Source organism: Drosophila rhopaloa, unplaced genomic scaffold (genome assembly GCF_018152115.1).
Source record: "Drosophila rhopaloa isolate 14029-0021.01 unplaced genomic scaffold, ASM1815211v1 contig_3, whole genome shotgun sequence".
Taxonomy (NCBI): domain Eukaryota; kingdom Metazoa; phylum Arthropoda; class Insecta; order Diptera; family Drosophilidae; genus Drosophila; species Drosophila rhopaloa.
The window spans coordinates 10,449,527-10,464,131 of record NW_025335123.1 but is presented as its reverse complement, the minus strand read 5'-3'; the positions used below and the strand labels follow the sequence as shown (position 1 = coordinate 10,464,131).

Here is a 14,605-nt window from a genome sequence, read left to right as displayed (position 1 = left end):
CCTTTAAATCAACACACATGAATATTTATACCGATTTTAGATTTTACAGTTGTTAATCACTGAATATTACCGTCGGCCGTCTCCGCTCTTCACGGCTGCCTGGCTACCAGCTATCTTAAGAGGAGTTAATTATGCCCAGCAAATTAATGTTCGACTGCATGCCAAGTCATTTTTGATTCACCTGTGCTTTTTTTTATTTAAACTTTTACAGCGCGCGCGGTGTACACAGTTTGTCGCCCCCGCAGCATCTACATATGTTAGCAACTGTCAACTGAATGTCGCATTTAACAGAGAATTGTCACGGAAAACACAGTTATTTTGATACAAAATTTAGACAAAATTTATTACATACATCTTATATTTTCATCAGACCAGAATTAAAAGACTTTAAATTGTTTATTTCATTTAGCGTTCAGCAGCATATATTTTTAATAAAAAATACATCACTTTTAAGATTAACTAAATTTTAAAGTCGTGTACATGTGTATTCTTTCGCAGATCAGCTCTGTTATTCTGTTTCTGAATATCTAAGATTCTCGACCTTATAAGACAATTTTCATTATGTTTGTTCCTTACTGAATTAAAAGAAAGGGTAGCGTTTATATAATTAATTGCATGAATATATTTAACTCAAGGTTCTTTAAGCTTAAATTTTGGAATAGTTTTTTATAGTTTTTCAGAAGTTTGATCGAAAACATGCCTTTCTCGGTATGGTGGCATGGAAAACATTAAATATTGTCAATTTATTTACTTACGTTTTGAAATTAACTGAACCGCGCACTTATCCGCCAACTCCAGCTGGTCACACTGGTGGGCTTTGTACTACAGCTGTAAAACAATCGATATTCGGCTTATCGATGCTTTCCGATCTTTCTATAACCAGAATCGATATTAACATCGACGTTTTCACATCCTTAGTTATTAGAACCAATAACAAAAATTCTAGAGTGCATTTGATTTTATTAGTTTGTAGTTAAGTTACATAGCAAAATGCTCGTCTATTTTGGATCGCTAAATTAAGGAAGCTGCCGTTGCACGTTGTCACGCCCCCACCCAAAACAGCCACCTCCCCCGCCTCTGCCCACAACTAAGAGAGAGAGAGAGAGAGAGGGATACAAAGCAACAACAACACATAAAGAAAACTAAAGATTTCCGCAAGGAACCACCAATAAAAACAACAAATTGCTTTGGTTACGAGTAACTGCAAAAACAACAATAGAATAAATCCAAATAAAAATTGTGCTCTCTGCGTGTGTAAGGTGTGTGTTTGTGAGTGTGCGGTGCGTGCATCACAATAATTGCACAAAAACCAAGACAAACGTGGGGCGGGGGTGTTTGTAAGCGTGAGTGCGAGCGAGCGCGACATTTAGAAAGAGAGACGGAGGCAACACGACACGGCAACAACAAAGGCTGTGATTTTTTTTTCCCCCCGCCCCGCCCCCTCTTCAGCACTTGCGTATTTACCAAATAAACGGGGCATAAGCTAGAACAACAAATTTAACAGTCTGTAAAAACAAATAGAAAAGGTGAAAGAGGGAGAAGAAGAGTCGTTGGAAAACTGGCAACTTAAGAAAAATCGTAATGGATGTCCTGGAAATGCTGCGCGCCAGCGCCAACGGCGGCTACAATACTCTCTTCTCGGATGCGTGGTGCCAGTACGTTTCCCAGCAGATCACAGCAACGGTAAGTGCACTTCACCCTTTCTTTGTCTTTCGGTTTGGTTCGAAGGTGCGAGTGAGTCGGTTAGGCTTGGAGAGTGTGTGCCAGAGCGAGAGGGTGCAAAGGATGGCAGCTGGAAAGCTTGGAATACTAAATGTGAGGGAGGGTTACAGCTGTTAAGGGCCTGAATTACAGCTGTTGGTGGCTAGGGTTCAGTCTGAAAGAGCGGGAAAGAGGAAAGCCAACTGGAAAGTGGATCATACAGTGAAGTGGAAAGTGGATTTTATGCAGGATAACAGCTGTAAGAGGTTCATGTCCAAGCTAAATATAATTTAAATTCGCCATTCCACATTTAGTCGTCGCCTGGAAACCACCACCACACAAATATACATTTTTCCAGAATATCCCTTTAAATCTTTATACTTCTTTATATGTATTATTTAACATTTTTATAATGAAAACAGGTTTTTTTGTGATAACATCTATAAAGATTAGGGACCCTGATTAAAATCACTGAACGAAAGATAAAGCAAGTCTAAACGGCTAAAATAAGGTAAACAATCTTAAAACCCACACCAGGTGGAATATTCAATTGAATCTGGACTGTAATTTGTTTATGTGTTTGTGTATAGCCTAATCTTTATGGAAATTTTTAAATAATAATATAGTACAACATTTTATGTCACGGATTACTTTGTCGACTATAAGTAGGTAAGGTGATGTTAAACTTTTAACAACAGATAATTTCATATTTTTGTTGACATTTAACATTTTTGTAACTGTTAAACAAGTATACTTAATTATTTAGGGGCCTAATTTACATATTTATATCTGAATTTTTTAGGAAAAAGATGAAACCAGTTGTGGAGTTCGTAGTTGTTTATTAGTATATGGGGATTGCAGGAATCCAATAAGCTGCACTGGGTTCAGGTCCCAAATAAATGATAAGAGCCAGGAAAAGAAAATGCGATAAGTTTAACCTCTTTCGTTTTTTGGGGAACTTCCTTGTTTTGATGTGTCGCCTTCAAATCGGAATTGTTTTGTTGCCTTACATAAAACGAAAGAAAAGCAAGAACAAACACAAAAACACAGACTACAGTAGCCACATGATAACGCCACACGGCCAATAATATTGATAGTGACAGGCTTGACGACCCCGAAAAAAAATGAACTAAACCGCAAATGCTGATAACTATAACCGATTGCTAATCAGAAGCACGTGCAGTTGTGTGACGGGGGGTGCGTCCCAAATCAGTTTTCAATAATTCAATTAACCCTATGGGGCCAAAGCAATTTAGCCGCCTTGTGACTACGCGAATTTTATCGTTATCATGGTGCCATGTGTGTATTTGTCCGATCAGATCCCAGCAAATCCAATTGGATACATATACGTGTGCGTGCCTTCGGATTTCAATTAGACCGCCTGAGTCAATTGGAATTTATTGCATTTTTCTTGTACATTTCGCAAACCTGTTGTAAAAATAAACTGTAAACAAACAATAATTGCGAGGGGCTTAAAAAGTAACAGTAGATACACAGAAGGAAATTATTATGAACATGATAATATAGATTGTATATAAGAGGTGGAAAAGCAAGACTTTCAATTCGATTCTATTTGGTATTAAAATATAAATACATACACACATACAAATACTATACATATATACTAAAAAACAAATCAAACTAAATATATAAATTTGGATTAAGGAATATTAACCTATCAAAATGTTGTGGAAATATGTATGCAAATATCGAGCTGGTTTTTTCTCCGCGTGTAGTATCAAATGAGAGAGTACAATGCGGAAACTGCAGACAATAACAAATGGCGAGCAACAACAAACCAATAGAGAAACTACTGCCCCAGCAACAACAATAACGTTTAACAAGAACAACTCGTAGAACCGCAAACAATAATAACAAAAACAAGTGCAGCGACGTCGTTTCAATGTCAAAGTGCCTGAGTGCAATAACAACTGCGATAACAACAACAAAAGCTTTAAAGCAACAAAAAGACCAACAAATATAAATAAGGAAAAGCAACAAATAAAAACACAGCTGATTCGCTTGATTATGCGGGCGTGACACTTGCTGGAAATAGACTTTTGGGAAATTACAAGTGTCTTCGTGCTGAATAATTCATCAAGTGTCCCGGGAGTCAAGGAAAAAATCAAAGAAAATCCGTATGCAAATAAAAATGGATTTAAAATCGAAGCGTTATGTATGGCTTCAATTATTCAAATTATTAATTATTTTTAAAACTAATTTTTCCGATAGTATTAATAGAGAGCTAAACAACTCGTAAAATATTACCTCTCCTTTTTACATCAAGAGCTTCCTTTTCCCTTGGAAAGTTAAATTTCGCTGAGTAATGACATTTAAAGGGGTGTGAAGTCTAGCTGAAAATTAGCTTTTGGGAAATCACAAGTGTTTGTGCTGTATAATTGATTTAGTGAAAACAGCAAAGTAAACCATATGCAATTGATGTCTTCTGCATCTGAATTAGTTTGTATTTTCTTTCACGTCGCGTTGGACAGCTTAGTTTTTGCTGAAGTACCCAAATCTTAAGGGCTTTACATCTTTAAATCGGCATCAAAAGGAAAAGTACTAGTTTAAGGGGTTATAATTTTCTCTTGTTAAATAGTTTGGCCAGCTTAAAGTATGTTTTAACGTAAGATAATAAACTAACCTTTTAGGAAGTGATATATTAGTAATTGTGTGTTATTCTATCCAATTCCCTGGCAGATGTACATGTACTGCGCTTTGGGCGTGCTGGCCGTTCTGTTCCTCGCCTGGTTTATGTACTTTAAGCGACTGGCGCGTTTGCGGCTTCGTGACGAGATTGCCCGCTCCCTGAGTGCCGTAACCTCCTCGTCCGGCGGAGATCTCCGGGGCCTGCGATTCCGGAAGCGGGATAAGATGCTCTTCTACGGACGACGCATGCTGCGCAAGATGAAGAACGTGAGTGGCCAAATGTACAGCAGTGGGAAGGGCTATAAGCGCCGGGCTGTGATGAGATTCGCCAGGCGGATACTCCAACTGAGGCGCGACAATATGCCGCTGGAGATGCGCACCGTGGAACCGCCGGCGGAGTATCTGGAGGAGACCAGCGAGGGCAGCGACAGAGTGCCGCCCGATGCCCTCTACATGCTCCAGAGCATCCGCATCTTTGGGCACTTCGAGAAACCCGTCTTCCTGCGTCTCTGCAAGCACACCCAATTGCTGGAACTGATGGCCGGCGACTATCTCTTCAAGATCACCGATCCGGATGACAGTGTCTATATCGTGCAGTCGGGCATGATCAATGTGTACATCTCCAATGCCGACGGCAGTACTCTGTCCCTGAAGACGGTGCGCAAGGGCGAGTCGGTGACCTCGCTGCTCAGCTTCATCGATGTCCTGTCGGGGAATCCCAGCTACTACAAGACGGTCACCGCCAAGGCCATTGAGAAGTCGGTGGTTATTCGGCTGCCCATGCAGGTGAGTTTACTCTTTAGTTTGTTCTGTCAAGATATCTTGTTACCTTTTTGTTGGCGTCTGAAGTTTGCCAAATAAATTTCTTGCAAATTACTACTTTGGCACAGATAATGTGGTTTTTTATATACATATATAAGTCGATTCCACAATAGTTTTTAAAAACCAATAATGTTATATGTAGCAATTGTTCTTAAACGCAACATAAAAAGATAATTCTAAATTTATACTAATTTGCAAATACCTTTTTAGGGGACCTGATTTAAGCCACTTTTTTCAAAAATCTATTACGTTGTTTGCAGGCCTTCGAAGAGGTGTTCCAGGACAATCCCGACGTGATGATTCGCGTCATCCAGGTGATCATGATCCGTCTGCAGCGTGTCCTTTTCACCGCACTTCGCAATTATCTCGGTCTGAATGCCGAGTTGGTGCAGAATCACATGCGATACAAGAGCGTCTCTACGATGGGTGGGCCGATCAACTCGCAGTCCTCGCAATCCTCCCGCCAGGCGGCCAATGGTCCCCCCTCGGTAGTCACCCAGCTCAATCTGATGCAGTCGGCCGCCTCGATGCCGGGATTGGGATTGGGATCGGTATCTGGATCGGGTGTCGCAGTGACCGTGACCCGACCGCCAGCTTCACCATCGCGGCACTCGCGCGAGGAGCACACGCTCTCCGATCCGAATCCCAATCCGGATGGCAGTGTCCAGGGGGGAAGCAATCTATTCACCGAGGTGCATGGCGACGCCCCGAATGCGGATCTATTCCACCAGCAGCAGCACTCGGTGGGCAATCTGTCCACACGCCGCGGTTCAATCACCCAGCTGACGACCGATGGGGCGCAGTCCAGTCCCCATGTTCCGGGCGCAGCTCCCTCGATTGACATGCGCCTGGTGCAATCTTCGGCGGTGGACAGCCTGCGAAAGGAACTGGGTCTGCCCGAGGAGGATGCCCACATCATTGAACCCTTTGTGGAGGTGCGGGAGTTGGAGCCGAATGTCACCCTCATTACCGAGGGCAATGCGGATGATGTTTGCGTGTGGTTCGTGATGACCGGCACTTTGGCTGTCTACCAGAGCAACCAGGATGCCACGCGGGCCAAGCCGGACAAGAGCGACATGCTCATCCACTTTGTCCATCCCGGGGAGATCGTTGGCGGTCTGGCCATGCTGACGGGGGAGGCCAGTGCGTACACCATTCGGTCGAGGAACAACAGCCGGATAGCCCTTATCCGACGGGCAGCCATCTACCAGTGAGTTTGCGCCACCCCATTATTATATCCTTACCATACCCTTGGCTTCCTTTCTTGGCAGGATCATGAGACAGCGACCCCGCATAGTTTTGGATCTGGGCAACGGAGTAGTGCGCCGCCTTTCTCCGCTGGTGAGGCAGTGCGACTACGCCTTGGACTGGATCTTTCTGGAGTCAGGTAGAGCTGTTTATCGCCAGGACGAGAGCAGCGACAGCACATACATCGTGCTGAGCGGACGGATGCGATCGGTTATCACGCATCCTGGTGGCAAGAAGGAGATCGTCGGCGAGTACGGCAAGGGGGATCTCGTGGGCATCGTCGAAATGATCACGGAGACGTCGCGCACCACGACGGTGATGGCTGTGCGCGACTCGGAGCTGGCCAAGCTGCCCGAGGGCCTGTTCAATGCCATCAAGCTGCGCTACCCCATCGTGGTGACCAAGCTGATCAGCTTCCTCAGCCACCGCTTCCTCGGCTCGATGCAGACGCGCTCGGGCAGCGGGGCGCCGGGCGCGCCCGTCGAGGCCAATCCCGTCACGCACAAGTACTCCACGGTGGCCCTGGTGCCCATCACCGACGAGGTGCCGCTGACGCCCTTCACCTACGAGCTCTACCACTCGCTCTGTGCCATAGGTTCGTATGAATGCAGTGAGCTCTTCGAATAATTATTCTTGATAGATGACCATTTATTCTACAATATATGTGTGTAGCTAGTTACACTTCAGGGCTAGGTATCCACAATACAATCTTTCGGTTGAAAACTATGAAGAAAACATAATACTGCCTTGCAAACCCGAGTTCATAAATTAGTATACTAATTCTTTATTTTATCTATTTTCCATCTTTCTTATTGTATAATCTCTTCAAAAATTCAAAAATATATTTTATTCGGTTAAGTCTTATATTCAATATTCTGTTCAATTAACTCGTAGGCATTATTTCGATTTGAATTTAATATTATATGTGTTGGTGGGAATAGGAGAAGGTAATAAGTAAAGAGAGTACAACATACAGTCAGATATCAGATTATAGAACGTTTTATATTTTTTCCGCTAAGATTTATTCAGAACACGATGGATAAGTCCGGTAAAGTTTCACATTGCTGCATTGTAACTGAAAAATATGAGTAATCTCTAATGTTGCTCTTCTGTTTCTCGATTAGGACCCGTCCTCCGTTTGACCTCCGATGTGGTGCGCAAGCAGCTGGGTCCGAACATCTTCGAGGCGGCCAACGAGTACCGGCTGACCTCGTGGCTGGCGCAGCAGGAGGACCGCAACATTATCACGCTCTACCAGTGCGACAGTTCGCTGAGCGCCTGGACACAGCGCTGCATGCGGCAGGCGGACGTCATCCTGATCGTGGGCCTCGGCGATCGCTGCCACCTGGTCGGGAAGTTCGAGCGCGAGATCGATCGGCTGGCGATGCGAACGCAGAAGGAGCTGGTCCTGCTCTATCCGGAGACCACCAATGCCAAGCCGGCCAACACGCTCAGCTATCTAAATGCCCGGCCCTGGGTGACCAAGCACCACCATGTGCTGTGCGTAAAGCGCATCTTTACGCGCAAAAGTCAATACCGCATTGTGAGTATGGTGTAGCATTTAAGTCCGTACGCGTTGAGTATTTTCGTTTATCCCCCTGACCCATGGTGCAAAATACTATACATTAGCAGGAAAAATATAATTTATTTGAAAAAGATGTACCTATGTAGTTTTAACGATTTACTTTAAGAAGTCATATAATGATGAATCATTGAGAGTTTTTTTTTTTGACTTTTTGACTTTTAGATAGTTTCCTAGCACTCATGTACATTAAGCACTTAAGCTCTAATGTACATTAAGACTCAATTTGTAGAGTGTTGCATTAATAAACTCCCTTCGTTAAGATAATTTAACACAAAGTCTAAAGATTGCTAAGTTTATCGTTTAACGATAGCCCCATGTTCAATTAAACTACCGTAGCACCACGTAATAAAGATAAAGCAACCTGATTTCGTGGACAAATAGCTTATTATCAAATGTTTTACCAGAACTCATAAACATCTAAAATGTTATTATTCCATATCTATACTTGGACAAACTAATTCACAACATAAAAAATGAACGGATGTGACATAGAGGTTAGTGTGATAGTCACGAAGATAAGGCATTTATTGTCAATCCTCAAATTATTATGACTGACACAATTGCCGAAAAATAGTAATCATGCCTAATGCATTATCTGTAGATTATCTATAAGTACTACGAGGCAGAACCCAAAGCTTGTACATATGTATGTATGTATAATATAGTTCTAGTTATATTTAAATTATTTCTAATTGATCTCTTGCCTTGCAGAATGATCTCTACAGTCGCGTCTTGCTGTCCGAGCCGAACATGCATTCCGACTTCTCGCGTTTGGCCCGCTGGCTTACGGGCAACTCGATTGGCCTTGTGCTGGGCGGCGGAGGGGCGCGCGGAGCCGCCCACATCGGTATGCTGAAGGCCATCCAGGAGGCGGGTATACCCATCGACATGGTGGGCGGCGTGAGCATCGGCGCCCTGATGGGAGCGCTCTGGTGCTCGGAACGTAATATCACCTCGGTTACGCAAAAGGCGCGCGAGTGGTCAAAGGTGGGTTTGAAGCGCCATATGTGTTTGGTTCATGAAAAATTGGAAGATTTTAGGAGAAAAAACTTTTTTGCACATCAACACCAAAGCCTACTTGCTATGAAAAATTAATAGGGAATTATTTTCATAATTCATTGAATGCTATACATTTATAATAAATACATTATTGTTATATTCTATTATTAATACAATTTATTTACTTAATTTCGTTAGAAAATGACAAAATGGTTCCTACAACTGCTGGACCTCACCTATCCGATTACATCGATGTTTTCCGGACGGGAGTTCAACAAGACGATCCATGATACTTTCGGGGACGTGAGCATAGAGGATCTGTGGATACCCTACTTCACCCTCACCACAGATATTACCGCCAGTTGCCATCGCATTCACACAAATGGTGAGTCAATTCCGCCCCGCATTTGCTTTTTCCCTCTCTTCCTCTATCTTGCTTTATATGTGTCTGTCTCTGTCATTATCTGTCTCTTTCTGTTTAGTATTTGGTGCAGTGGGTATCGGTAATTGGGGTTTCGGTTAATGGTATCCTTTGTTAAAAATTTGGATTTTAAACGTAATTTATTTTGCTTTTTGTTGATCACTAAAATGATCATTACATTTATTTAATTTATTGTCATTCAATTTCTAATCTCTTAAAATGTAATAGGTCAGTAAATTTATGTTTTTAAATAGTAATACAAAAGGGATGTACCTAGAAAGTCTTTTAAATAATTTTTGAACAGAAACTTTGTGAAATTGGCAAAATGACAATTTTTTTGAGAATTAGATAAGTTCAATCTATAAGTTTTATTAAAAATAAAACATTTCTTGATTCTAAATATTTTTTTAAAAAACTTTTTTTGGATGGCCTGATCAATATCATTTAACTCCCTTTTTTTTAATAACTATCTCTACTGCGCTTTAAAATTTAGTTTGCTTTCTGCGATAACTTTTGGTTTCGGTCAATAAAAGCTTATCGTAAACGGTTTCTGGGGCATCCAAAATAAATCCTCCTTTAGTTCCTTCTTTCTTTCGATTTGCTTTTGTACAGTTCTGTGCTTCCTGAACCTTTTCTTTCTTTGGTAGCCTTAGAACTGAGTGTACCCAAAACCCCCAGACAATGAGACACCCACACAAGCTCGCACCCACCCACACACAGCCTCATTCCATGGCCCGCAATTTATTAGAGGCATTTTTACATTTCTAACTGTTATCTCTGCCGTTCAATTGACTAGTTATCGGCGATGCGCTACCAATCGAATGCGCCGCTATGTTTGAATTTGAAGTTTAAGAAATAAAATCAATCTCATTGTTGTTGCTGTTGTTGTTGTTGATGTTTTGTTTGAATAGCTTGTGCCAAAAGTTGAAAAAAGGCCGTTGTGCTTTTTGCTAGAGGCTAACTTGTTGCTATCCTTCAAATTGCTGCTCCCATTAAAACGCATTCCATTGGTGCTCCTCATACCAATATTCTCCATCCCATTCCCCCAATCCTCGCCAAAAAAAAAGAAAAGATTGCTCAAAGCTATTTTCTCTCAATCTCTCTTATTTTTCTCTTCTCCTTTCCCAAACACACACACAAAAACACAACCAATAACACACTCCCACCAACTTATCATTGCTGGCATGTGTCTGTCGTTGATATATAATACCAGGATCTCTGTGGCGTTACGTACGCTCCTCCATGTCGCTCAGTGGTTACATGCCGCCGTTGTGCGACCCCAAAGATGGGCACCTCTTGCTGGATGGCGGCTATGTGAATAATCTGCCAGGTAATTAGCAATTAGCACTTAGCAAATAGCAAATAGAATACCAATAAAAAAAAAAAGATATAAAATACTTAACCCCGAGCGTTAATCCAAAATCTCACTTTCAATTTCCAATCTAGAGCTGACTTTTTCGGCACACAGAGCGCGCAGAGTGTTGGAAATTCCTCTTGTTCGATCATGCTTGCCTGCGTTTCGAGTTCCACGTATCCTGTTCCATTTTGATCCGCTCCGTTTTTTTACCCTAACTCCGTTACCAAAAATCCTTGAGATGCTGTTATATTTGTTGTTCTTGTTCATATATTCTTTTATAGATGTATAAAAGTTTGATAGTTTTTTCGGGCTGGCAATGCTGTTGCCGCCTATCGATAATTTGCGTGGCCTGCATTCCTAACGGTAAAAAGCGCATTTGTTTATATCATCTGTCTCATTACCACCCACATGACCACGCACATACTACCCACACATTTTAAAACTTACACTACACCTACGACTGAGTGCACAAAGTTTCTTTGGGTTTTCCTCTATTTATTTTAGTTTTTATCGTATTTTGAGTTGCTTTTTATTTCGTTGTTTCCCCTGTTGTTGTTTTTGGAAATTTTTTGTATGCGTATAAGTAAACCAAATTTAATTTGTAGTTGTAGCACTGAAGTAAACCGTTATTTCGTGGATAAAAGTGTGTCTCTTTCTCTCTCTCTCTCTTTATCTTTAAAACATATGACCTCTCTCTCACACACACAACAATTGAATACACCAACAAAAACTCACGTGTCCGTATCTGTATCCGTGTCCGTGCCATCTACACCCACATACACAATACAATCCACAATGTTGTGCTGTTGTTGTTCTGTCCCAATTGCAATTTGCCAACGGTGCAAAAAAAATCACAAAAAAAGGTCACCTGTGGCGTTACTGCCGCGCCAGCATGTCGATTGCGGGAGTCTTCCCACCATTTTGTGATTATCGCGACGGCCACCTGCTGCTCGATGGCTGCTACACGAACAACGTTCCAGGTAAAAACAGCATCCACCCCGACTTTCCACGTTCCACGATTCAACAACCCACAACTGAAATTCCCGTTCCAACGCTCTGCGCCGCCGCCCCTGCGTCCGCTCCAGTTTTGGGAATTGAATTCCACGAGAGTCCTAAATCCCCCAGTATCTTAAGTAACCATCTAAAAATCTCATTTCCCGATCTGTCAAATTCATTTATCTCAAATTCCAGATTATCTAGAAGTTTATTTAATTCTCGAACTAAATTCTCTTGGACTCGAGAGCTAAAGAACTCGCGAACATAATTTTCGGGTACAATTTATACCTTTATCCTTAAAGCTAAAAGCTGATTTGAAAATCGGACTGAGATACTGCGGGAAAAAGGAAACTCATTTATAAATGCGACTCTTTTTGATATATAAATTAGATATTTTTTATCTAATCAGAAATTTTTTGAACTCAATTTTTTTCAAAAGTTATAGTACCAAGTTTGATTTTGGAAAATATATATTAATAGACTCGCAGCTATAAACGATATATAATGAAATGGTGTTTCAAAGGAGTAATACCAATAACAACAGCTAACCAAACATTTGCATTGCATCCACATTGACCACCCAAAAAACACCACACGCATGCTCGCCACTCCATTTCCTTGGTCACCATTTAGCCGATGTGATGCACAATCTGGGAGCTGCTCACATAATCGCCATCGATGTCGGATCCCAGGATGACACCGACCTAACCAACTACGGCGACGACCTCAGCGGGTGGTGGCTGCTCTACAAGAAGTGGAATCCCTTCACATCGCCCGTGAAGGTGCCCGACCTGCCGGACATCCAATCCCGTCTCGCCTACGTGTCCTGCGTTCGCCAGTTGGAGGTAAGTTTTCGCTATACCCTTTTTTATAGAGTCCTTTTGGCCATCCCCTGACCTCTTTTTATTTGTCATGCGAAGCTCTTAAAAGTTTTAAATAAATCAAAATAAAGAAAATATTTCGTCATGATCTTGGTTTAATACAAACTTTGTTATTATTATTATTTCAATATTTAAACATCCATATTTATCAGGACTAATTCGTTATCCACTTCCCTTCGCAGGAGGTTAAGAACTCCGACTACTGCGAGTACATCCGACCGCCGATCGACAAGTATAAGACCCTGGCCTTTGGCAGCTTCGACGAGATCCGTGACGTGGGCTACGTGTTCGGGAAGAACTACTTCGAGAACATGGCCAAGGCGGGTCGGCTGGGCAGGTTCAACCAGTGGTTCAACAAGGAGCCACCCAAGCGGGGCAACCACGCCTCCCTCAGCGAGTACACGTTCATCGATCTGGCGCAGATCGTGTGCAGGCTGCCGGAGACGTACGCGGTGAACACGGCGGAACTCTTTAGCGAGGACGAAGACTGTGATGGCTACATCTCGGAGCCAACGACGCTTAACACGGTAGGTGCCCCACGATTCCGGATCTCAACGGCAACGGGCTCAGTTCGATTAAGTATATATTATAGCTTATGTACGAAGAAGAAAAATTGCCAGAATAAATTAATTTTTTTGTTAACCATGATATCTAAAAACACTTGGGGACATTCAAGATCCCATTGCAAAATAACCTACAAGTTCTATAAGTATTATATTTAAACAATACACAAAAAATTTCAAAATTGGTATTCAATCAAAACCAAAAAGGAAGTTGATAAAGCTTTTTAATTATTAGTTTATTATAATAATTTTCTATCAATCTATTTTCGCACAGGATCGTCGGCGCATCCAAGTACCGCGTGCTGGCAACTCGCTGTCCTTCTCCGAGACCGAATTGGACTCGGACGTGGAGATTGACCTGAAGCTGGAGCGCAAGACGGATAAGGCCACACAGTCGACGCCGCCGACGACGAGCAGGTCGACCAGAGAAGAGGCTAGACAGATGGAGGATCGCGATTGGCATTGGGGTGCAAGGCCGAAGGAGGAGATTGCTGGCAGAGCCACTGCAGCCACACACACTCTGACCGAGCAGAACCAGCAGGGTCGCGTGCCGAGGACAGAGCAGCTGGTAGACAAGGATGAGGACAAGGAGAACAGGAGCAGCGCGAATAACTAAACCAAAAACTAGCTATATAGACAAACCAATCGAGGCGGAGATATCTACTCAACAAAAAGCAGCCACAAGCCGAGGACGACGAGGTGCCTTCCGCTTGCCAGACACCCAATGCCCAATGGCCAATCGTTGGCCCGCCACTTCACCAACCAACCGCAACTACTCAATCATCCAATCTCCAACGAAACAAAACTAAATAGCAATGACAAGGAAATTTGTTAACCTCTAGGTTTTATAGCAACCAAGACTTAGGCTTAGCTTAGCATATGGAACGATTACCAATCCCTCATCCAACCCTCATTCACCACACACATTGTAATGGAGGCACAAGAAGTCCACAAACTTTGTATATACATATAGTTATATATTTTTACTGAAGCAACCGATATTGTAGCCACGAAACAGAGACTCCTTTGCAATGAACCCCCAACAAAATCCCGCCCCCTGTTTGCCGCACACTTGTGTAGTCTCTCTATTATTTTAGGTAAGCAATTCGTTTGTTTGATGGTCGGATTTTTTTTGTAAAAGCAAGCAAATAAATTTAAACAATTGAAAGTACAAAACCAATAAGAATTTGTATTAATGTTGATTGATTCGACTGGTTCTGAATGGCTTAATTTCGGGAATACATGGGCCAAAAGCAAACATAGCTTTAAGTGGTTAAATTGTATTACCAAGAGCGAACTAATGGTTTTCTCTGATGTGGATAGTTATTTTGATTTGGGGAATTTTCAATAAACAGCAACTATACATACTGATTCTTAAGGCAT

General features: G+C 42.2%; 1 protein-coding gene across 5 annotated transcripts; it reads left to right on the top strand.

The window, feature by feature from the left end:
• The first annotated feature begins 897 nt into the window (after nucleotides 1-897).
• Nucleotides 898-14,398, top strand: LOC108048566 (neuropathy target esterase sws). 5 transcript variants are annotated; one of them, XM_017129320.2, is made up of 12 exons: nucleotides 898-1,683; nucleotides 4,402-5,136; nucleotides 5,433-6,382; nucleotides 6,444-7,015; nucleotides 7,545-7,963; nucleotides 8,717-8,992; nucleotides 9,203-9,389; nucleotides 10,639-10,755; nucleotides 11,646-11,762; nucleotides 12,412-12,623; nucleotides 12,842-13,186; nucleotides 13,497-14,398. In XM_017129320.2, the coding sequence occupies exons 1-12, from the start codon at nucleotides 1,582-1,584 to the stop codon at nucleotides 13,836-13,838; spliced, it is 4,374 nt and encodes a 1,457-aa protein (XP_016984809.1). In that variant the 5' UTR covers nucleotides 898-1,581; the 3' UTR covers nucleotides 13,839-14,398. The 5 variants fall into 5 exon arrangements, with proteins under 5 accessions (XP_016984809.1, XP_016984826.1, XP_016984818.1 ...); XM_017129337.2 differs by lacking the exon at nucleotides 10,639-10,755; XM_017129329.2 differs by lacking the exon at nucleotides 11,646-11,762.
• The last annotated feature ends 207 nt before the right edge of the window (nucleotides 14,399-14,605 follow it).

Bases quoted from the DNA above. Each gene is read 5' to 3' on its own strand.
- LOC108048566 (XM_017129320.2), top strand. From the start codon at position 1,582: ATGGATGTCCTGGAAATGCTGCGCGCCAGCGCCAACGGCGGCTACAAT. The intron at 12,624-12,841 runs GTAAGTTTTCGC...TTCCCTTCGCAG, and splicing joins CCTGCGTTCGCCAGTTGGAG to GAGGTTAAGAACTCCGACTA. The intron at 13,187-13,496 runs GTAGGTGCCCCA...ATTTTCGCACAG, and splicing joins AGCCAACGACGCTTAACACG to GATCGTCGGCGCATCCAAGT.